General features: G+C 44.7%; 1 protein-coding gene across 2 annotated transcripts in view; it reads left to right on the top strand.

Moving 5' to 3' along the window:
- FAF1 (Fas associated factor 1) overlaps positions 1-25232 on the top strand; it is a 415784-nt gene that overhangs the window by 351257 nt on the left and 39295 nt on the right. For both annotated transcript variants that reach the window (XM_020987731.2, XM_020987730.2), the window contains exons 16-18: positions 10546-10626; positions 12505-12582; positions 16816-17031. In XM_020987731.2, the coding sequence (XP_020843390.1) occupies positions 10546-10626; positions 12505-12582; positions 16816-17031 (375 nt within the window). The remainder of the gene's footprint in view (positions 1-10545; positions 10627-12504; positions 12583-16815; positions 17032-25232) is intronic.

Below are 25232 nucleotides of genomic sequence, written 5' to 3'. Positions count from 1 at the left end.
AATCCCACCTGGAATTGTTTTGCTCTACAATGTTCTTGACAAATGGTGATGAGGAGACCTTCATTTGGACACCGCGGTATCATCATAGTCATTATACCAGCAGCAGCCGTAGCAGCCACCCTTTAGTAAGTGCCTACAGTGTGCCAGGCACTGCAGTAGACTCCTAGGTCGGTGCTACATGACCACTGCCCCCAAAGACTTTCCTGCTTATTTGGAGAAAGAAGAAATATGCAGATGTCTGCATAAGATGACCTCTTCTACTTTTAGGGCCTCTTCAGATGCCTTGTCTTAGACAGAGATGGCCCTGGGGCCTGAAGCCTTTACCAGCAGAGTCTACATTCTGTCTAGTCCCATTGTGCTAAGGAGGTTTTGAGGAGGGAGGTATGTCTGCCCTGTCCCCTGAAGACCAGCCCAGCTGTGTTAGGCAAAGGTCACTCACTGCCGGAGCCATGGCCACCAGGTGAAGATGCTTTCTTCTGGCCACAGCAGCTGCTGAAAACCATCTCCTAAGGTGTGGTGGTGCTGAGATCTGCATAACAGAGGGCAGATGGCCACAGCCACAGACCAAAAATACCATGGGGCAGGTTGTGATTTAGGCCCAGATGAATGGAGCAGGCATGACATGGAAGGCTTCCCTGGGCTAGCCCAGCCAGAGGCCCCTAACCTTCTGGAGAGGTAGGCCGTCATTTTCAGTTCTTCAGCCTGTTGTGGAAAGAAGGCTGAGAATATAGGTGTGAGGACCACCTAAAATCACCTCACTGGAATCTGGAGTACTTTGTACCCCACCTCGCTGCTTGTGCACACACCCCTTCTTACAGTATCCTCTTCAAGCCAGAGAACCTTCAAGGAGGAATCACTTGGTCCAGCTTCCTCCTGCCCTCTTCTTTTTAAAAGTTGTGTTAACTGAAGCCTGGAGAAGTGACAAAAGAGCCAGGATGGAGAAGCGGGTCTCCTGATTCCTGGGTCCAGCACTTTTTCATTCATGCTTGCTGTGTGCTAGTGAAGAAGGGGCAGCAGTGTTAGATTTGCTGTGGACTCTCTTCTCTCAGAGTTACCTGGTGGAGGTGTTGGAAATGGTCACAAACACATGAGAATCATCCCAAACTGCTTTGTACAGTGCAAGGAAGACTTCCTGCAGGAGGGGTTACTTGAATAGGACTTTTAATGGCAAGGAGTGAAATTTGCCTTCTTGAGAATTATAGCCTCCCCAAAAGATTGTTTGTCATTAAAGAAGCATTTGGTGCTTCCTGTGTCCAGAGATCTATGCCGCCTTCTTGGAGTCTGCCTCCTAGAAGGGGGATAAGACAGAACAATAACACTAAAGCACAACATTCGTTAACATCAGATTGAACAGACCACGGTTTTATATGTGTGGATGCCCCACTTGGGTAGAATTGTCATCAGTGGGGGGAACGTGCCAGGAGAAGGAGTCATGGGCACAGCATGCTGATGGACTCTTTCATCGGTGCCTGACATCTGAGAATAGAGGCTGGGTTTGTCACATAAGACACTCCTGAGAGGAGATGCCTGATTACCCATTGGCAGGAGGCTGGGCCCACCTGCTCCAGCTGAGCAGCACCTTCTCTCTTGCCTGAGGTGGGGCCTTCTCCGAGGATTACAGTAACACTTTCTGACAAGCTTCGGCTGGGTGGGGCACCTAGAGCCCTCACAGCCCTGCATTCTTCTTCAACTCTGTCTGTCATATTTTATTACTGTAAACTTATTTGCCGTGTCCCAGCTGGGCCAACTTGTCCAGGCCTTGTTTTCACTAACAGGAGAGCCTAACAAAGGCTGTTTATTTTTCTCGTTATGCAATATCAGCCTGCTGGCTTTGGGGCTAATTCAGCTTGCCATTGTATTTTCTTCCTGAGCGGTGGCTCTGAAAGTAGCTGCCTGAACGTTTTTCATATACAAATTAAAACCTTCCACTTGTTCTAAATTCCCTTCAAGTGGTTCGTGAGTTGTTCTGAATGTCAGAAACATGACAGGCCCTTAAAGAATGTTGGAAAGGAAGAGTCATTTAAGCAAATCCTTCACACCTAAAAGCAGGAAACGTACATGCCTGAAATGTTACATTAAGCCCTCTTATGCAAGTGTTTCCCCAGAGAAAACACCCTCTTCGGGAAAAGCTCTTATGCTCTCCGAAAATCATTTTTCACCCGTTAGACTTTAGATTTTCGTGTTTCATAGAAGAAACTTGGAGGCTCAAAACCAATTTTCTGTTTGTACTGAGTCCATGGTAGCCTTAAAATTGGGGCGCATACTCTTGACAAAGTCAGCAGTGCAAAGTTGTTGAGCAGTAGGTCCAGGAAGGCATCAGCTGCTGCCAGTAACTGGAAAGTGAGAGCCCCAGCTCCTCTCCTCCCAGGGCAGCACCTTTGGCCTGGGTTTATGTAGATTGACCTACTACCATTGCTGAACCTGAGGGCTTGGGAAAGAGGTCTGTAGCACAACTTACAGTCTTGTTTGTTTGGCCAGCTTTTCCTGGGTGTTTAGTTTAAGGCCTCCCGGAGCATGTGGGTCCTGGGGAGGCCTTACTGCTTTGCCCAAGGTGAAGGGTAGAGAAAAGGAAAGATCTGGGTGATGGCAGTTCTATGTCACCACGTCAGTGAGAGCTGCATCTTTGACTACATATTCTGACCTCTTTTTAAAAAAATTAATTTATTTTGAATTATCAACAATCACTTCCATAAGCTTTTGAGTTTTAAATTTTTCTCCCCCTCCCTTCCCACCTCCCTCCCCAAGACAGTGCACAATCTGATACAGGCTATACATATACATTCCTATTAAACATATTTTCACATTAGTGATGTTGTAAGGAAGAATTAGAACCAGTAAGAGGAACCACCAGAAAGAGGAAACAAAACACAACAGAAGAGAAAAAATAGCAAATAGTGTACTTCAATCTGCTTTCAAACTCCATAGTTCTTTCTTTGGATATGGATGGCATTTTCCATCATGAGGCCTTTGGAGATGTCTTAGATCCTTGTATTGCTGAGAAGGGTTAAGTCTATCAAAGTTAGTCATTGCACAACGTGGCTGTTACTATGTACAACGTTCTCCTGGCTCTGCTCACTTCACTCAGCATCAGACCATACAAATCTTTCCAGGTTTTTCTGAAGTCTGCTTGCTCATCATTTCTTATAGCACAGTAGTATTCCATTACATTCATATACCACAACTTGTTCAGCCATTCCCCAGTTGATGGGCATCCCCTCAATTTCCAATTCTTTGCCACCACAAAAAAAGCTGCTATAAATATTTCTCTCCACGTGGGTCCTTTTCCCATTTTTATGATCTCTTTGGGATACAGCCCTAGAAGTGCTGTTGCTGGGTCAAAGGGTATGCACATTTTTATAGCCCTTTGGACATAGTTCCAAATTGCTCTCCAAAATGGTCAGATTGTTTCACAACTCCACCAACAATGCATTAGTGTGACCTCTTCACTTAACTGAAACTGCTCCCTCCAAAGTTATTGGTGATCTCTTAGTGGCCAGATCCTTTCGTCTTCTGCCATCCCTCAGCCTTGATGTCTCTGCAGTTTTGACACTGGTGTCCCCTGTCTCTCCTGGATGCTCTCTTCTCCCAGAGTTTTCATGACATCACTCTCTCGTGGTTCTCCTTCTGCCCATATGGCTGCTGTTTCTCAGTCTCTTGCTCAGCTCTCATCCACGTCCCACCTTCTAACAATCGGTCACCCCAGTGCTCTATCCTGGGCCCTCTTTTCTAACTACACCATCTCTCTCAGTAAACTTACCAACTTTATTCAGTTTCGTTTATATTCTCTATGCAGATGACTCTCAGGTCTACACTCCAGCCCTGCCCCTCTCGTCAGTGCCTTCCAGTGCCACATCTCTAGCTGCTGAATTGGATATTTACAGTTGAATTTCCCATAGGCACCTTATCCTCAAACTACCTCCCCCCCAAAAAAAAACAACTTCTCTTCATAAATTCCCTATTTCTGTTTCAGACATCGCCACCCCCTTTTAGTTATTCCAGTTTGTAACCTTGGAGCCATCCTCATTCACCTTCACCTATTCCGTTGTCAAGTCTTTTCTATTCTGCCTTCTTGGCATCTCTCCCATTGATCCTCAATCTACCCTCCAGAAGCTCCTGCTGCCAGTGAGGCCCTTGGCACCTCTTTCCTGTGGCACCTTACCTGGTCTCCTGACTCTTAACTCTCCCACTTCAGTCCACCCTCTATACGTGTAGCCGACAAAGTGATTTTCCTAACGCATGGGTCTGATCAGATTAATCTCTTGCTCAGTGAGCTCCAGTGGCTGCTCATTGCCTTTAGGATAAAATGCAAACTCCTCTATTTGACATAAATGTCCAAAAATGACATAAAAGCCCTTCCCAGTCTGGCTTCAGCTTATCTTTCCAGGCAGATCATACATCACTCCCCTTCATATATTCTACATTCCACCAGCTGGTCAGCTTGCTTCCCCTTCTGTGTGATGTACCGTCTCTTTTCCATGTGCCTGGTTGCACAAACGGACCTTCCGCCTGTAATGCACTGCACCTTCACCTTCCTGCAAAGCTCACCTCAAAGCATCACCTAAACAAGCCTCTTCCTGATCTGCATCTCCTTTCAGTCACTTTGTATCTATTTCTACATATGAATTCTTACCTCCAATGCAATGTTTCTTGAAAGAAGGAGCGGTTTTATTCTCTCTTCTCTTCCTCCCTCCTCCCAGTGCCTAGCGCAGTGCCTGGCACACATTACTTAATCAACACTTGTATATTCTCATGAGTACACGTGGGTCTGCTCCACTATTTTAAAAGAGATCTGTGAAGCTATAGTGCAAGATGAGATGGATGATGTAAGAAGCAGCCAGTGTTTTGGTTTGTTTTGCTTCACTTACTACTTCATATAAGGTAGATGTTAGTAGGAGGGAGAAAGAAGTCCTTGGAACGTAAAGTGTTTAATGAAGGAACACAAGTACTGATAGCCCTGTGCTTTATGCTTTAATCAGTGGCTTGGATTAAGGCCTTGTTGACTGCTTATCTATTTTACATGGGGTGAAAGGGGAGAGGGATCACCAGACAACGAAAGCCAGGATCCCAAAAGACATTCACTGACTCTCACATTCAGATGAATCTAAGGAGATGAAATTTAGTGAAGACAAATGTGAAGTCTTTGGTGGAATCCATGTTTGTATCTAGGCCCAGACTCCTGAGCCCCATGGGTATGTTCCCAACCACTGCCCAGTGGTCATTTTTAATTGATGCCCTATAGACTGCCCTCAGTCGCAACACAGCCAAAACAGAACCATTCCCCTTTCTAAGTTCTCTGTTTCTGTTCACAGCACCACCATATTTCCATAGAGTAGATTTAATCACCTTGACAGATAATGTACAGTTCAGTGAATTCATCTCTTCTAGGAAGATTTGGCAGAGTAGTATATGTAGAAAAGAGCTTGCCTTCTCTGGAAGTTAGAATAGTTCACAGCAGTGGTTCTTCAGGGATGTAACTTGCCCCGAAGACGACAGGGACTGAGAATCTAATGTCCAGGTAGTAGAGAGAGCAGGGGAAATTTTGCAATGACCTGAGAAGAAAAGATAGTTTGTGTTTTCATCACAGTCAAACTGTTCTTCCTCATAGAGCAGATGGTGAAGGGATTTGAGGAGGGACTCTCCATTCACCAGTTATCTGGAAGAATATCAAAAGTGCTTCAATATAAAAACAAAGCAGGCACATAATCAGAAGAGGCAAAAGGGATGTCTTGCCCAGTGTCTGGAGGTGGGATGGGTGGAGAAAGAAGAGAAGGAATGCTGACCACTTAGGGCCAAGCAAAGAGGAGGAAGAAAGCCAAACTCTCTGAAGCTGAAGCAGCTATCCCGTCCTCTGAGAAACAGCATGAGCACCCCTCCCTGGAGATAGTCACGTGGACACCGGGTAGCCCCTCCTCAGGTATGTTGTGGGGAGGACCAGGCAAGGTGACCTCCCAGGGCCCTTCCAGAGCACAGCTGGTGTATATGCTTCTCTGGTTCTGTGAATGCTGATGGGATCCACAGGAGCCATCAGCAAAGAGATTCTCCAGGAAGGGCTGAGTAAAGAAGAGACCAGTATCAAACGAGAAGATTGTTTTAAAACAAAGAAGCCTTCCCATTGCTACTGACAGCCAGGGAGGTAAAGCAGCTTCTCCATCACCAAGACTCAAAGGAATCCTCCCCCTGATAGCTGCAATGAACCAGTGTCATCAAACTCCAAGAGTTGGCACCCCCCCCCCAACATTCCCCTCCTTTATCTCTTTGCCGTTTTTTGGCCCAGGGAAAGTTGGCCTTGTTGGTAGAAATGACTCTAGTACTTTTTGTATCTTCTTACATGGAGGGAAAGATGGGTGACCTGTATAAAGTGCAAAGAACACAAGCTAAGGTGGCTAACACCACCTTCAAAGGCTCACCTACGTTCCTGAAAACTAGTTTATTCAAGCAGAGTAAGGGGAAGAAAGAGCAGGCCCAGAGGTCTAGAATAAGGGTGGCCTACTAACATCCTATTGCAGAAGTATAGGTTGATCACGCCCATGTCTAAAGAGGGGAAAAGCCTCAGTCTACAATTGTGGGCTAGTGTAGGTAGAACTCAGAGGCATAACTCCACATCTCAGCTCTGCCATTTACTTCCTGCATGACCTCCATTCTCTCCCCTGGATCTTAATTTCTTCCTCTTTTAAATGAAAGCATAAGGACGGATGTTCCTTCTGATTTCATCTCCCACAATAGGACTGTCACTCCCCTTGTTGAGATGCTACAGGTCTATTCATGAAGTCTAAGATCTCCTCAGCTTTTTCCCACCAACAGATCCAGCTGTTGACTCCTGTTTAGCTTGCAGTACATTAAAACCTCCGTAAAACTCTTTTCTGTACGGACTTTTATCTACTGATGCCTCTTCCTTCTGTGCCTGGGCAACTGATTTTTTAAATAGTTTTAAATAATATTTTACTTTCCCCCATTACATATAAAAACAATTTTTAACATTTTTTTTTTAGGTTCTGAGCTCCAAATTCTGTCCCTCCTTCCCATCCCTTCCCCCTCCCTGAGATGGTAAGCAATCTGATATAGGTTATACATGTGCAATCATGTAAAACATTTCCATACTAGTCATTTTGTGCAAGAAAGCTCAAAAAAAAAGGAAGTAAAAAATAGTATGATTTGGTTTGTATTCAGATGACATCAGTACTTTCTCTGGAGGTGGATAGCATTTTTCATCATGACTCCTTTGAGATTGCCTTGGATCATTGTATTGCAGAAAATAGCTAAATCATTCACAGTTCTTCACACAATATTGTGTTGCTGTGTAAATGTTCTCCTGGTTCTGATCATTTCACTTTGTATCAGTTCATGTAATTCTTTCCTGTTCTTTTCTGAAATTGTCCTGCTTGTCATTTCTTACAGCACAATTATATTCCATTACAATCGTGTACCACATTTTGTTCAACCATTCCCCAATTGATGGTCATCTTCTCAACTTCCAGTTCTTAGCTGGGCAATTGACTTTTTTTAAACACAGTTGTAGGACTTTGCATTTGCTTCTAATTAGTTGTGTCCTATTAAATTTGTTCCATCCCTCTAGTTTTCTTGAAATTTTTTGAAATCCCAATTGTCTTACAACCTGTTGCCTATCTGTCTCAGCTCTATATCATCTGCTAAGAATGATCATGCCATCTCTTCCTCCACGCATTGATAACTTAAACTTGTGTATGCCTTTCAGGCTTAAAAATCAATCTCCTCACAACCCTGTGAGGTAGGTAGTAAAAACTCATTTTACAAATTGGGTAAATGAAGAACAGACTTGCCTAAGCCATTATGGAGTTCAGTTTTCTGAATCAAAATCTATTGTTTTCTACTTAACCATAGCTGTTTCTCAAGTAAGTGATATAAATTTAGCAAAAATGTTGAACAGAGCAGAACCAAGGACAGGGTATGTTATTGGAGACACATATCCGTTTATTTGGCAGTCAGTGGCGCGGTGGATAGAGCGCCAGGCCTAGAGTCAGGAAGACGCTTCCTGAGTTCAAATCCGACCTCAGACACTTCTAGCTGTGTGACCCTGGGCAATCGCTTCATCCTGTTTGCCTCATTTTCCTCATCTGTAGAGTGAGCTGGAGAAGGGAATGGTAAGCCACTTCAGTGTCCTGGCCAAGAAAACCCCAGACAGGGCCAGGAAGAGTCAGACACGACTGGAACAACTGGACAACAGCAGTCCGTTTGTGGCTTCTCGTCAGACCTGGACGTTTGACCAGTTCTGAGTCTGACTACGCCGTCATCTAGCGGAACTCTGTCTCACCTTCAGAGACGCAGCCTACTTTGTCAAATGCCAAAGATTAAAGTCCAGGTGTTTAATATTCAAGTAAAAAAATGGAGGCCAGCCTTGGTTTTGATGAGGTCATGCTAGCTGTGGGTGATCAGTTGCTTCCCTTTCCGCATTCTCTTAAGCCTTTCCTTTATATATCCTCGAAGTTTGCTGAGAATCAAATTCAAGTTCATTGAGCTAAAGTTTGAAGCATCTACCTTGTTTCTTTTTTGAAAATTGGGATAAATTTAATTGTCTTTAGTTCGGAATGCACATTTCCATTCTCTGTCATTTTTTCAGGATGACTGATAGCGTCTCTCCAATGCCATTAGCCGGGTCTTGAGCAGTGTGTAGTTCTTCCAAAGCTAGTACTGAATCTTGCGGAGGTCAGCTAGAAGTTCTCTTGCCATCTCCTACTTTATCATAAATAAGAAATTAGTAGTTATGCCTTCTCTCTGCCATATTTTACTATTGTCTCCTACCCCCAGAGCAGCAGCTCTAGCCCTTCTTTCATCTGCCCTCTTTCTCTTAGCACAGCTTTAAGGGGCAAGAAGCCTGTTTGGTTTACCTAGCATTCCTCCCTCATGCTGGACTTGACTTTAATACAGTCTGAACTGTACTGCTTTTTTTATATCCATCCTTCATTATTTGCCCTTGCTTCTGTTTCCATCTTCTGTACGTGTCTTTTTTTTTTTTAATATGTGCTTGGCCCCCAAGGGCAGAACTGAGAGAAGTTTCAAAGAGGTATGTTTTTCATCTGGATTTTTTTAAACTTCTTAATAACTAAAGAGAAGAGATTTCTCCTCTTTCTCCCTCCCATTAAATACTTCTCTTAGAGACTGTATGGCCACTTGTTGAGCATGCACTAGAGAGGATTCTTGGTTTGGAGGCAGATTGGAAGAGAGAGCCTCAAAATATTCCTTCCTTCCAGTTTTGAAAGTCTGTCATTCTCTGGAGTATTTATTAACCTACTCCTATGTGCTAGGCCCTGTGCCCAAAGCCCAGGACACAGAGACGAGGATGACCTCAGATTAGGAGGGCAGGTTGTAGTCACCATGCTAGCTCAGGAGTAGACAGAGGTCAGCTCTGACAGTGTACTCTGGGAAGGACAGGGAGGATATTGATAAGTAAAGAGAAAGAGAAAGAGGGAGGTAGAGGAAAAGGCCTCTCAGGGAGAAAGAATTGGCAGAACACGTTTGGTGATGCACATCCTGAATGTTTACTTGTTTCATTTTTTTGCTATCTGTGGAGCCAGGGAAGTGGGATGAAAATGAAAAAAGCATCCCTCCTGGCCAAGTTCAGGGGGTACTCCTTTGTCTGGGCAGCAGGTGACAGATGCTGTGCCCATTCAGTGGCAAAGCCATCCCTGTAACCACTCATCTTAGTACCTACAATAGTCTATTTTAAACTTAACTTGTTTATTTATAATACTTTTGTTAACTCATGGGGATTGGTTACATGGCCATACAATCATAACATCAATAGAACATGTTCTCAATGAAAGGACTTCAGCTGTGTAGACTGAAAGGAACCTCATTTGGCAATATGTGCGTAACAGCAGAATGACAGGCCATTCATTCATACTTACTGTAAACAGAGTTGACCTAAACGAAAGCGCTTCCTGCTAGTTCTCTCTTAACTTTTGCTATGTAAGAGAGTGTCATCTTGAAAGTACCCCCTTCTGTGCAAAGACTTACATATAAGGGCTTTAAAGTCATGGTCTTGGCATAGTAGACCTGTGGTTTCACTGGTACAGGGAACTGCCCCGTAAGGAACACCCACGCCCACGCCCAGTTGATCTGTACCTTCTCTGAACAACCTTCTTAGCACATTGCCTGAAAAGCTGAGAGAAGCATTTGCCGAAGGTGCAGTCAATATGTGCTCTAAATGTGTGAGCTTGAGACAGCATCTAACTTCCCTGGGCTTCCACTGCTGAAGAGCTGAGATCCTATGATGCAAGTGCAGCTTCACATTCCCTGTGTCACACTTCTCGCCAGTGTTGTTTATGGCCACTGTGGGAATGTGTTTTACTTGACTATGCATATTTTTATAAGTTTGTTTTTTCTTTATCTTTCTTTCTTTTTTTTTTTGGTAGGGGAAAGATGAGAGGGGAAGAAAACAAATGTTTGTTAATTAAAAAGATTTAACTTAAAAAATAAAAACAAAGTTACTGTTACTCATTGAGCTCTATCAGATTCCCCAGCTCGGTAGGGGCTCTTTGTCTCTTATCTGTCCTGTGCTTTCTCTTCCAGGATGAGCGTGAAGCACGAGAAAACATGAAGAGAGAGCAGGATGAGGCTTATCGTCTTTCACTCGAGGCTGACAGAGCCAAGGTATGTGTACTAAAGGGTGGGGCATGTGGAGGGAAAAGCATATTGATTTCCAAGGGTTCTTTCATTATCTCAATCTTATAGCTGTCCAAAAAGCTCTAAATCCATCTAGTCTAGCCTCTTTGCTTTATAAATATATGAAATGACTAGCAAAGGTAAATGACTCACCCAAGGTCATAATGTAGTTAGTAGCAAAGCAGGAATTCGAATCCAGGCCCTTAGACTCCAGGTTCTGTTTTTCTAGATCAAGCTCATCTCTTAAAAAATTATTTTGTATAGATTTCACATTTACTTCTTTTGTCTCCAGTTGAATATGAGCTCCTTGAGGGCAAGATTTTTTTTCATATTTGTATCCTGGCATGTACCAGGCACATAGTGAATGCTCACTGACTTGAACTGAATTTCTGCCAGCCCACCACATTCCCCATATGCAGTACCTTTCAGGGTATGCACACTAATGGGCTGCATGTCATCCTCTTGAGGAATGTGTGTTTTTCATCCACTTTGTCTTTATAGTATGGATAATCAGGCCAGTCTTACCAAGGAAACTTTGTAGTTTTCTGGGGCTCAGTACAATTAGTGTGTGTGTGTACATATATATATATATATATATATATATATATATATATATATGTTCTCTCTCGTTCTCTCTCTCTCTCTCTCTCTCTCTCTCTCTCTCTCTCTCTCTCTCTCTCTCTCTTTCTCTCTCATTTTTACAGAAGTAATAACTAAAAGATAGTAGGCTTTTCTGGTGGACCAGCCTGAGGTTTAATTACCATTTGGTGCTGGACTCTAAGCCCGTTGTGTACAGTGCAACTCACTTCTGGCACCATCACTGTAAAGGAGTCAGCCCAGCCCCCTTCCAAGCCTTTGGCCTGGCTTCTCTACTGGTACTGAGGGGGAAGAAGACCAGGGAGCAGGGATAGAGAGCTCCGCCTTCAGAGGACTGTCCCCTCCTCCCCTCCCTCTACCCCCCAGGCTTTCGTCCTCCTCCATCCTCATCCTCACAGACCTTTGCCGAGTACTCTAAAGGCAGAGGTGCGCTTTGCATCCAGTCCTGGGACACCCCAGTTCCAGGAGGCAAAGACAGAAAAGACACAGTGTTCGTGCCATAGTTTGGCAAAGGAAAAGCTCAGGGGGATTGTGAGAATTTTCAGTACTTAGCTAAATGTGTGTGTAGTATTGTACATGGGCCCCCACCTGAGAACCACACCTTTTGGTCAATAATAATGGGCATTTATGTAGCACTTTAAGGTCTGCAAAACATTTTACATTTACTATAACTCTCTGAGGTTGCTGTCCCCATTGAATAGACAGGGAAGTTGGGGCGTAGAGAGGATAAAGTTCTATCCTGTGAGATCTGTCCTGAGATTCTCAGGACCTAGAATAGGTCAAGACAAGGGGACAAGGTGTGAAGAGGTCACTGGGGCCCAGAGACCATGTGGAGCTGCTGCTAGGCTCTGACGTGGCTCTGGAGATTGGAGGTGATCCAGGTCAGAGATTTCATGACCTTGGGCAAGCCCCTTCTCCCGCTGGGCCTCTGTGCCCTGATCTGTCAAGTGAGGGTTTAGGCTAGATGACCTCTTGGGCCCCTTTCAACACTAGAGTCACAATCCCTGGTCATCATGAAACAAGGAAGACAAAGGAAATCTACTAGGAGTTAAAGGTAGAGAGGCAGGAAGTCCCTGGTGTCCCTCTCACAGTGGCTGGAGCCTAGAATACAGGAAGTGAGGGAAAGGACCCTGGGCTACTGGGGCCCCAGGGAGGCATTGAAGGCCTTTCAGCACAGGTTGGCCTCGGCCCCATTTCCACCCCAGAGCCAGTGTTCCTGCTGCTGGGGCCACAGGGAGTTTTATAATACCACGTTTCTTTTCCTAACAGAGGGAAGCCCATGAGAGAGAAGTCGCCGAACAGTCCCGTTTGGAGCAGATGCGGAAAGAACAGGAAGAGGAACGGGAGGTAGGTATCCCAGGCTGTATGGTCCTCCTTGGGGAATCAGGAGGGTCAGAGCACAGGAGGGGGCCTCCACCCTCCTCTTTGGAGCAGTTGGAAAGCTGGGCCTACTCTTTAGTTCAGGCTCTCCTTGTCTGGTCTCACTTCCCGTTGTCCCTGGGCTCACTGTCTTTTTCCTCAGACATAGCCACTTGGAGGTATTTTGGGCACCCCCTAAATCAGGCCCAAAATAGTTTTTATGTTGAAGGGGAGTTGGCCACCCTCAATATTACTGACTTGTTTGTCTTCTGAGATCACTTACCAACCGATTTGCCAACAAGTATATATGTAGTTCCTATTATGTGCCAAGCACTGGGGATATAAGAAAGTAGCTTACCTTCCACTATGAGAATTCACCTTGTCTTATAAGAAAATGCGAATCACGTACAGAATGATTCTTCTGATTCCAAGTCTTCTCTTCACGTTGCAAATTAAGTGTTTGCTCTGCCAAACAGCAGTGGCTCCCTGGCCTTTGGGTGCCATCGGGCCTCCTGGAAGCAGCCGTTGTGCTACAGTACATGCTATAGAAGGGCTTTGTGTCTGGACAGCCTTCGAAATAATCTCTTGATCCATCCCTGGGCTCGTGTCCTCCTTTTGTAAAGCCCATCGTTGGTTATTCTGACTGGAGTATGCTCCCTTAGCCATCCTTCACCCGTGTCGGGGGCTGGATTACAACTGTAATCTGCCTGTGCTGCAAACCCTGGGAGCCTGATGCAGCCCGGACTGGGCCTTCCCTGAACAAAAGGAGGGGCTCCTGAGCTCCCCCAGTTCACTCTGCTAGAGTATAAGGGGCTAGGGCTGGCAAACAGTGTGATACTTGGGAGAGAAATGTCAGAACAGAAAGGAGAGCAGACAGGATGGTGCTGGAGGAAGATGGGTAGAGGGGCCCGAACAGTAACAGAGAGGGTCTGATGAAGAGACCAGACCAGCTACGCAAAGGGCACTGTGGAGCTGGACCCAAACAGGAGCCCAACCACAAGGGTGTGCCCTGCAGCACCTGCCTGCACCTGCAGGGGCTGCAATGGGAGAAATAGGTGATCTCTCAGGCCCCTCCCAGCCCTGAAGTTCCCTGTTCAAAGATTCCATTCATGTGTGACATGTTTGACAGGATCACCTGAAGGAACTTCAGGTTCTATATAGTGTGACCCACACTGGAACATACCTATGCGATGTAGTCGCTCCCTGTTACTTCTGGGATCAAATATAAAATGATCTTTTCAGCTGTTAAAGCCCTTCATAGCCCAGCCCTTTCCTGCCTTTTCAGGGCTTTTGCACGTTGCTGTAAGAGTGTCTTCCAGGGGCAGCGAGGTGGCACAGTGGATAGAGCTCTGGCCTTGGAGTCAGAAGGACCTGAGTTCAAATCCCGCCTCAGACACTTGACACTTACTAGCTGTGTGACCCTGGGCAAGTCACTTAACCCCAATTGCCTCACCAAAAAAAAAGAGTGCCTTCCACTCACTCTATAGTCTAGCTACACTGGCCTTTGTGCTGCTCCTCACACAAGACCCTCCACCTCCTGACTCCAGGCCTTTTCTCTGGATGCCCTCATGCCCAGAATGCCCTCCCTCCTCATTTCCACTTCCTGGCTTCTCTGGCTTCCTTCAAGACTCAGCTCAAAATAGGCTTTTCAAAGTCTCATCCTCCACCAGCCACCCTCTCACCTCCCCTTCCTTACCCCTGTTCCCCAAGGCCTTCCCACTGAAGTTATCTCCAGTTTATTTTACACACACACACACACACACACACACACATCTTGTTTTATCATTTATCACATATATAAATATGCATCTATGTATGTGTTGGCACATTGTAGACAATAAATGCTTGTTGACTGACTGACAGATGGTCTTCTACCCTTTCTCTTGAAGATCTCTAGTGACTGGAAATTCCCTCCCTCCTGGGGCCAGCCATTCCAGTTTTGGATAGTTAGGACTTTTTCCTGATTTCAGGACTAAATGGTTATAGCTTCTGAGGCCAAATGACACAAACTAGTCCCTTTTCCGTTTGACAGCTCTTTGATACTTGACTGTAGCTGCCCTGTCCTCATCCTTGTCCCTTTGAGTCTCAGGGATTTGGGATCTAAGGCTTAGACCCCAAAGTCTTTCCATCTTCCAGATAAACTTCCCTGACTTCCTCATCCAGGTCTCATAGGGGCAGGATCTTGACACCCTTCTCCATCCATGAATGTTCTCCAGGCTCTCAATAACTTTCCTAAAATGGGCCCTGAGTGCTGAGCAGAGCCCTCCAGCTGTGGCATTGGGAAGCTAATGCTTCCCATTAGGGGCATTCCTGCTGATAGGAATTGTTTCTGTCTTGTACCACAGTTGGTGGCAGAATGCAAGCTCATTGAAGTCAGGGACTGTTTGCATTCTATTTACAAAAGCCCTTGAAACAGAATCAAAGGGCTATAAGAAATTGTAAGTATGAAGAATTCAGAGAAGTGTGAGAAGATGGGTGAATGGATGCAGATTGAAGCAAACAAAACCAAAAAGTTGATGTGTGTGACTTCAACTGTGTAAATATAAGGAACAGCAACAGAAAGGGAAAAAGAAGGAGCCTGAATGTTATATAATTGTGATTCCTGAGACGCTTGGCCCTCGAGGAAAGTCGAAAAAAAGTGGCGGATAATATGGAGTGTCTGGTATCTTGCCAGTTGACGTATTAGTTGGTTTTGCTGAACTTCATTTTTCTTCATTTAAAAAACCCTCTGTTTCAAAAGATGGCTCTTTGGGTAGGGAAGGAAGAGAGATACATTTGGAAATGGAAGCAATGTAAAAATAGCAGAAGTTACAATGTCTCTTGGTCCCACATTTGACCTGTCCTGTTACTTTTGAGTAAGGTTTGCCATTCCAGTCCTCTTTCTCTTATGGGTATGAGCCCAAGTCTCCAAGATATCTAGAGGGTCTAATGCCCCTCCTCGGTTTAGGAGCTTTTATTTTACCTTCCTGGTCACCTGTAGTTGAGACGTTTAGGTATAGACATATGAAGTCATGAGTTTTATTGCCAGCTCTTCTCTTGAATTCTGTCTCCTCTCATATTCACTCTCTTAATATCTAGCCTGGTAATCACAGGTGGGCTCATTACTCTTTAACTTAAAGCAATTTGGATTAGGCATGCAAGTTCACCCAGTTACATTCTGACAAGCTCCCACCTTCATTGCGTTTATGCCATCCCTAGCCAGGATTCTCTCATTCTTACATTCTTAGCTTTGGTCCAGAAATCCATGTCCTTTTTTTCACTCAACACCTTCTAAACAGCTGTTAGAGTTTCCAGATCCACACTTCTTTCCTGAAGGCCGTGCCTTCAGTTAGCAGCAGTGATAAAAACAGCAATCTGAGAGAGACCTTTTCTTTCCCAAGCCTTTGGAGGTTTTCCCCAGCTTTAATCCTGGATGCTGAGATCCCTTCTCGCTCTGGCACTCTAAAATCTCAGGTCTTTTCAGACATTATAAAAATTCCGTGTTTCTTGACTCCCAGTCCAATACAGTGCTTTCCTAAGGATTTCTCTTTGGGCACATACCTGATATCTGTTTTGTTTATTTTAATTCTACTTTGCTATGTGATTGTTGGTGGACATTATTAAACTACTTGGGTTTTTCTACCCGTAGAAAGTGAAGTTTCCAGCTATACATATTTGTAAATGTTCCTAACAACTTAAATGTGACTGGGAAAGGGAAGGGTCTGAGTATTTGATGACTATCCCCTCAATCAAAAATATCTAAGCCCTTCAGTCAAACAATTAAATTATCTATCCCCTCCATGCAGTTAACAACCGCTTTAATAATATGTGTCATAAAGGTGGGATTTATTTTAATTAGTTGTCTTGTAGGCTAATATTAAGAAATGAAAAATACATGGTTCCATAGTCCAGGCACAAGACCTAGCTCATGATCAGGACTGTTGACAGTCTAGAAAGAATGGAAATAAGTTGCTTCCTTTTTAACCCCCATCCTTGATGTGGTGGGGAGTGCCCTCAGTTCCAAGGGAGGAGGTCCCAGTTCAAGTCCTGATTCCGTTATTTCCTAAGTGTGACCATGGCCAAGCCACTCCAGCTCTGAGTTATAGGGATAAAATCCTGTTATCACTGACTTCCAGGCTGTCCTGAGGTACAAGTGTTTTGGAGCCTTGAATGGTAGCAGCTGCTGCTGCTAGGATTCCCTATTATTGCTGAAGTCACATTCCTCCCTTTTGCATCTCTCAGGCCATCCGGCTATCCTTGGAGCAGTCTTTGCCTCCAGAGCCCAAAGAAGAGAGCACGGAGCCTGTGAGCAAACTCCGGATCCGAACGCCCAGTGGGGAGTTTCTGGAGCGGCGCTTCCTGGCCAGCAGCCAGCTACGAGTTGTCTTCGACTTCGTGGCCTCCAAAGGCTTTCCCTGGGATGAGTTCAAGTTGCTGAGCACGTTTCCCCGGAGAGACGTAAGTCAAAAGAAACCACGAGTTACATTTTCTGACGTTCAATGGGCCACAGGGAAGGTGGGAAACTCCTTTGATCTGGCATTCTGAGGGGGAGCCAAGAAAGAAGGATCGTGTGGCTCTGTCTTACACCCGAGAGAGAAGGCAGAAGATATATTTGGTCCAGGCCGTTGTGTATTAGAGGGAAACTTGGAACAATGTTTGTTGGTCTATTCCTGTGGGTCAGAGGGAACATGGGATCCAGGTTTGGCCTAGCCCTGTAGATCAAAGGGAAGCCAAGAGTCCCTTGCTTCTTCGTATTATGCCATTAGAACATAAGCTCCTTGAGGGCAGGGACTGCCTCACTTGCATCCTCAGTGCGTAGCACAGTGCCTGGCACATACCAACCACGTTTAAAATATTTTTGAATGTATCAGAAAGAAAGACAGAGTCAAGCTGTATGGGTCATAGCAATTAGTTGGGTCGCATCATATAAGCTGGACAACCAGCATGAAGTAAACTAGGAAAATCCCAAGGCTCCTAGAATTCTGTAGGTGAAAGGCACTTTCAACATCATCAGGTCCAGACACTGCTAAAAGCAGGAATCGCATCTGTACCATCCTTAACAAGTTGTTATCCCGCCTGGGAGGAACCCCTCACTCCCTCCTCTAGAACTAGGCAGAGTAAGTCTTCCCTTTCCATACCAAAATGAGCAGAGTGGGGAGGAGTTGAGGTCTATGAGATGACTGCTGAGAATCTGTCACCTGTAGCTCTTTGAAGGTCACTTCACTCCTAAGACTCATCCAAAGTCCCTTTCCTTCAAGCAGTCCTCATATGACATGGTTTCCAGGCCTCCTGCTCACCCTCTTGCCCACTGGGCATCCTAGACTCTTCACATGCTCCACCTTGTCAACAAAGCACCTTGGGGACAGCTGTGCCTATTAGGAAGTACCTTACTTACCCCACTGATATCTCTTTGCTTGTCATTTCTGGAACATTAGTCCTTGCAGACCCTCGTGGAAGTCTTTGAGCAAAGGCTATATGGTCACTTATCAGAGTCCTTGAAGCTCCTGAGGTATTGTGAATTCCCATAACACAAGGCAAAGTGGGAGAATTTTATGCTTGGTCAGTGGAGGTGTACATCCTCTTTTTGCTCCTTCGTCCTCTCTGATCTCCTCTGTGCCTTCTTGAAAAGGCAGCCAAACTTGCTTAATTTGGCTGGGCTCCAAGGGAATGCCTACTTGCTCTCTGCACTGGGCCCATTGCCCAGGGAAACAGAAAAACTCAACGGTATGGTGTTGAGGTGTTTCCCTGGGGCCCATGCTCCTGACAAAAGCTGCCGTTCTTAGAATCCTGTGATTATGAGCTGGAAGGAGCCTCAAAAATCATCACGTCCAACACACTTAACGTGGGCATAATCAGGTGGGTCCAACTGTGATAGGCAGTGATATGCGGTGAGAGGCTTAGAAGCTAACAAAAAGTTAGCTGAGCTCTGTTCACAATTGGGGAGGGGGAGAGGCCTCCTGGAAAGGGGAGCTTTGGAGCCAGGCATTAATGGAAGGGAGGGAAATCACAAAACAAGAAAAGGGAAGCATCCTAGGCACTACCTGGACTGGGGCATTTTTGGAGAAGAGGATACCAGGCATGAAGTACTTGAAGAGAAAGATGAGGTGGGGCCAAGTTGTAGAAAGCCTAGAATGCCAGGGAGAGGGGAATGAACTTTATTTAGTCATCACTGTGGAAGCCGGAGATCTTTGAGAAGGGGAGTGATATGAGCAGAGCTCTCCCTAAGAAAGATGGTCTCTCCGAGTGTGAGGAACAGATTGGGCAAGGATAGACTGAGTGGGGGCAGGAAAGAGCTGTCTCACAGGGTTCTACTAGGCTGTGACTAGGGCAGAGGGACAGGTGAAGGGATGCTGTGCTGTGTGCAGTGTGAACATAGGTGCTCAGTTTTCTCCTCTGGCAGAGTAGAGGGTCTGTGTGGGTAGGGCCACTTCGTGTTTGGCTTTGTATCCACAGCACCGTGCATGGTGTCTGGCAGGTGGGAGGCCCTCAGTCAGTGCTTGTTGATTGATCAGTGAACTGATTGATTGGAGTCCTCAGGACTTGGTAACTGCCTAGACCAGAGATATGAGAAGAGACAAATCAAGAAATCTCAGATTCCCATGAATGAGTAGGTTTCTCCTGACCTTTGCACCCATCATTTAACTGAGGTACTAGGTCTGATTTGATTTGTGAAGTTACTCTTAGCAGCATCCTCCAGGTGCCATTAGGAGACTAGACCATCTGCCTCAGAGTACTGGGAGGCTGTGGATCTTTCCCCAGTACTGCCATGGGGTCACAGAGCAGGAAGGGACCTGAGAAGCCATTCAGTCCAGCCTCTTATATGTGACTCTCAGTAAGTCCCTTCTTAGTTGGTTTGGAAGATTGTGCCTGAACAGTGACAGAGCCAGAAGCCTCGATCTCCAGTGAAGAGCCCTGCGTTCCCTCCGTGGCCTGCGCTTTCCACTGCCCCTTCAATGAATTCATTTGGGGCGGAGGGGGGGAGGATTCAGTTGAATTTAACAGTTAATGTGTAGGATGCAGTGCTAGGTCCTGGGATTGTGACAAAAACAAGTGAATGCCTGCTCCCAGTCCTTTGAAAAATGTCTGCCACGTATAATCTCACTCTCAGTGTTAGTTTCGACAAACAGACGTGGAGAAGGTAGAGTATCGCAAGCCAGGCCTAAAGGATCTTGTCCAGATTTGGGAGGCAGCACGGAATGGAGAGAGCACTAGATTTGCAGTCAGAAGACTTGGGTTTGAATTAGAACTCTGCTGTGCACTACCCGTGTGACATCAAAAAGGTATCTCACCTCCCCGGCCCTCAAGTTTGACCCTTGTCAAACCAGGCAGTTAGACTAGAACTCAAGATCTCTTCTCCAGAAAAATTCTGTGATCCGGGAAGTGATTGCCTTTTTCTTCAGCTTATACCTTCAGACTCACATATGCAAGTTTTCTAGGACATGAGTGTCTTAATTCATCTTCTCATCTAAACATTTATTTTATAAATCTGTCAAGTATCTGTCGCTTCTATGCAGGCCTATTAGATCAGGCCCTCGAGGCATACAGTGATGGGGAAGGCTTATTCCTGCCCTCAGGGAACAAGACATTGACCTGCTGTGAAGAAGGCACTTTCTCTAAAGCACTAAAGAGCTTCTAGGCAGGAGAACTGGCATTCCCATCAAATGAATATTAAACTGCTTAGAGAGCTCATTGGAGCTGGGAAGCACTCTGGAAATAGGAGGGATTTTCTAGGAAAAACTTGAGTGAGTATTCCCATTTTATAGATGAAGAAACTGAAACGGTCCTGTGACTTACCCTTGGTCTTTTAGCTGGTGAGTTTCTAAGGCCAGGCCTCCTAATTCCAAAACTAGCAGTCTTTCCACTGTCCCTGTTATGCCAGATAAGAAATCCTCTTCCTAGCTTATAAAACTAATGTGAATTCAGCAAGACTTTTTAAATTTGGGTTTTTTTAAATAACAGAATCTACATACATTTGAAAAATAATGGTAGCTTATATATACTATATGTAATATGTGTATATATATATATATCAAACATTCAGTCTATCGAAGGTATATGTGATGATTTATCATACCATCATTTAATGAGATAGTTGGTGCTATTTTGTAGCTTTTAGAGATTGGGGGTCTGGGATAGCCCGTGCAGTGACTCTGAGGTCCCCAGGGTGAAAACTCCTGCTATACTCTATAACATAATGTTGTTTCCAGCCCCTCACAGCCTTGACTTTGAGGAGACCAGGTGCTTTCCAGGACTGATCTTCAGGTGACCTTAATCGCAGGCCCGTGGCTTGTGTGAATAAATATAAAGATGTTAGAGTCACAAAAACAGCTCATAGACCAACATCTTACACCATATAGCAAGATACCGTCAAAATGGTTACGTGATTTAGACAAAAAAGGTGAGACTATAAGCAAATTAGGAGAGCAAGGCATAGTTTACCTGTCAGATCTATGGAGAAGGGAAGAATGTATGACCAAACAAGACAGAGAGAACATTATGAAATGCAAAATGGATAATTTTGGTTACATTAGATTAAAAGGGTTTTGCATAAACAAAGCCAATGCAACCAAGATTAGAAGGGAAGCAGAAAGCTGGGAAACAATTTTTATAGCTAGTATCTCTGATAAAGGCCTCATTTCTGAAATACATCAAGAACTGAGTCAAATTTATAAGAATACACGTCATTCTTCAATTGATAAATGGTCAAAGGATATGAACGGGCAGTTTTCAGAGGAAGAAATTAAAGCTATCTATAGTCATATAAAAAATGCTCTAAATCACTATTGATTAGAGAAATGCAAATCAAAACAACTCTGAGGTACCACATCACACCTATCAGATTGGCTAACATGACAAGACAGGAAAATGATAAATGTTGGAAAAGATGTGGGAAAATTGGAACACTAATACATTGTTGGTGGAGTTGTGAACTGATCTGACCATTGCGGAGAGCAGTTTGGAACTATGCCCAAACAGCTATAAAACTGTGCATACCCTTTGATCCAGCAATACCACTGTTAAGTCTGTATCCCAAAGAGATGATAAAAAAGGGAAAAGCTCTTTTTTGTGATGACAAAGAATTGGAAATTGAGGGGATGCCCATAAACTGGGGAATCAAGTTGTGGTATATGAATGCAATGGAATATTATTGTTCTATAAGAAATGATGAGCAGGCGGATTTCAGAAAAACCTAGAAAGATTTACATGAACTGATGCTGAGTCAAGTGAGCAGAACCAGAAGAACATTGTACATAGTAACAGCAACACTATACAATGACCAACTTTGGAAGACTTAGTTCTTCTCAGCAATGCAGTGATCTCAGACAAATCCAAAAGACTCATGATGGAAAATGTTATCCACATCCAGAGAAAGAAGTATGGAGTCTGAATGCAGATCAAGGCATGTTATTTTTTCTCTCTCTTTTTTTTGTTTTTGTTTTTGTATCTTTCTTGTGGTTTTTCCCTTTTGTTCTGATTCTTCTTTCACAATATCACTAATGTGGAAATATGTTTAATATGATTGTACATGTGTAGCCTGTAACAATTGCATGCCATCTTGGGGAGGGGGGAAGGGAGGGAAGGAGAAAAAGATTTGGAACTCAAAATATTATAAAAGTGAATGTTGAAAACTATCTTTACATGTAATTGGAAAAAATAAAATACTGTTAAGTGAAAAAAAAAAACCAACAACCCAAAAAACAGCTGCCTAAGTACAGGATGGGGAGAGCATGGCTAAAAAACAGTTTGTGTGAAAAGGATCTAGGAGTCTGAGTAGACCTTGAGCTCAGTCTGAGTTCACAGTGTGACTTGTCTCCCTACCTATAAAACTTAGGTGTCCTTAGGCTGTATTAAGAAAGGACTAGGGTGAGGACTAGGGTGATTCTAACCCCACTGCCCTCTGCCTTTGTCAGACTGTATCTGGATTATCCAGTTTGGGCTGCTACATTTTAGGAAGTCCATTGACAAATTGGGCATATCCACAGAGGCCAACTAGGATTGGAAGAGGGGTGGAGATTGGTGACCATTTCATAGAAGGATCAGTTGAAGAAGCTAGGTGTTTTCATATTGGGGAACAGAAGGCTTAGGGGAATGTGAGTAATAGCTGTCTTCAGTTATTTGAAGGAGTACTACTCAGGAGAGAGATTGCATTTATTCTCCTTTGCCCAGAGAACAGAACTGGGAACAGTGAGAAGTTGCATAGAGACATTTATATTTGACATAAGGAAAAGCTTCTTCACAATCCACACTATCCGAAAGGAGGCTGGGCAGCTTTTACAGGTAGTGAGCCCTCCATCACTAGAGGTCTTCAAGGAGAAGCTGGATGAGCACTTATCAGGAGTGTTTTTGAAAGGTTTCTTTTTCAGGTGATGGTTGCCCTAGATGACCTGCACATCCTTTCCACCTCTGAGATGCCATATGGTCAAGGGTGCTCTAGAGTAGGACTTCTTCAGCGTTTTCCAGTCATGACCCCTTTTCACCTTTTGCAGTATTCCCTCTGGTTACATGGCCTGAGGGCATGTGCAGTGCACAGTGGGCTCACTTTGTGTTTAGAACCAAGGTGGCAGTGAAGTTGCCCAATGCAGTACAGGCAAGTACTGCCAGAAACACCTCAGATTCATTGCACGTTTGATTTTTAATTAATTTTTGGTCGTTGCGTGTTCAGAAACCTTTTACGGTTGCCAAATTTTTCATGACCCCATATGGGGTCCTGTCCCACAGTTTAAGAGGCGCTGCCTGGAGCAGAGGAGTCAGATGTAGAGCCTGTGGACCAGTGAAGAGTGCAGCCAAACCAGATTTAAATGATTAAATGTCGTTGGGAAATATTTAACAAAATAAAAATACAATGGAGTGTAGATAGTGTTCATTTATGATTTTCTAAGTTGGTATGCAGCCAGGAAGGATCTTTATGCATGATTAATAGGCTCATTTCTCTTGGAGTATGGCGCCACTACTCTAGAATCTGAACAGAGTTGTTGGGCCCACCCTTACGCAGACTTGTATCAGTGGGGCAATACTGTTTGCAGTCCCATCTTGGTGAACAGAGGGAGATGCTGGGTAAATGGTGGTCCATCCCTCCCTAAGAGCTGCTAGAGTTTCCACAGTGCTGTTTTGTAATCACCATCTGTGGCTGCAGGATTAGTATCTAATTTGGAAAAGTCATCTGAAGTTACAGCCAGACCAGCAGGCCATTCAAAAGCACAGCTGAAAAATACTGTCTCCTCAGTTAAGACTGTGGCTGTGCCTCTGGGAGCAGCAGCTCCTCCTCATCTGCCTTTTCTCCAAAAATTAGAAGCTTTTTTTCACAGAGGCTCTGTCATCAGGTGCTGTGTGCAGAGTACTTACTGTTCAGGAGATAACAGACCAAGATGACATCATCCTTGCTTCAGTGATGCTTATTCTAGTTGTTTGAGCGTGGCTTGTCTTCTTGGAGAAAGGAGGAGTCTCTCTTTCCTAAGGCTTCTTCTCTAAACCAATAGCTTCAGCTTACCTCAGCCAGTTTGAAACGGTGCCGTATTGGTGTCGGCCTTTCTTCCCGTGAACATCGCCCCAGAGAGTGTCCCGCCCCCACCCCCAGTGCTGAATGGGAAAGCACTCATCCTGCCCCTCCCCTCAGATCTAGGCCTGTTTCTGACAGACATGCGCCTGGGTCAGCAGCTCCCACTCCAGTCACCACTCAGCCCAGGTCTGTTCAGACATTAATGAGCTGCTGTCCACTTGCCTTTTTTCCTCATCAGCCCCAAGGCCAGACCACCTAGAGTGAACAGAAAGACTAACTTCTCCACCCCATGTGCTTTATCTCCCCTGGCCCTGGTCTCTCCCTCTCCCTCCTCCTTCCCTCTCTTATCTTCTTACTTTGTCCCTTCCCTTTTTTTCTTGCTTCCCCTCCCCTGTCCCTTCTGATCATTTTCCCTCTTGTTCTTTTCCTTACCATCCCTCCTTTCCTCCTTTTCTTATATTCATTTTGTTCCATCTCCTCCTTCTTTGCCTTCTTTCCTGCCTTACAGGTTTAACCCTTTACAGACATTATCTCATTTGATCTTCACAAAAACCCTGTGAGGTAGTTGCTACTAGCCCCATTGAATAGATGAGGAAATGGGCTGTGAGAGGTTAATGATCTGCCCGGTGTCACAGAGTTAGTTATTGCCTAAGGGTTTGAACTCTGGTCTTCTTGATTCTGAGTCTGGCCAACTAGCTGCCCACTTAGTATGCTCAAATGGTGGGTGACCCTCCCAGCTCCCACGTACTTTAGTCGGCTTTCTGTTTCCTGGCAATCTTAATTCTGGCTTTTGATTCACTCAGAGTGGCATTGCACTTGATGCACTCTGCATTTAAGTGAAATGAATAAGGTGACAATATACAGCCTTGTTGTACTCCATTTCCAATCTTAAACCAGTCAGTTGTTCCATGTTTGGTTCTAATGGTTGCTCTTTGACCCACATACAGGCTCCCCAGGAGACAAGTCAGATGATGTGGTACTCCCATCTCTTTGAAGACTTGACACATTTGTTGTGATCCACACAGTCAAAGGCTTCAGTCAATGAAGCAGAAGTAGATTTTTTTTAAACTCCCTTGCTTTCTCTATAATCCAGCAAATATTGGCAATTTGGTCTCCAGTTCCTCTGCCCCTTCAAAAACCAGCCTGCTTTTCTAGTAATTCT

The sequence above is a fragment of the Phascolarctos cinereus genome, unplaced genomic scaffold, assembly GCF_003287225.1.
Source record: "Phascolarctos cinereus isolate Bilbo 61053 unplaced genomic scaffold, phaCin_HiC Scaffold_5;HRSCAF=322, whole genome shotgun sequence".
NCBI lineage: Eukaryota > Metazoa > Chordata > Mammalia > Diprotodontia > Phascolarctidae > Phascolarctos > Phascolarctos cinereus.
Note: the sequence above shows the minus strand (reverse complement) of the source record. Positions and strands in the feature narration are given on the sequence as shown.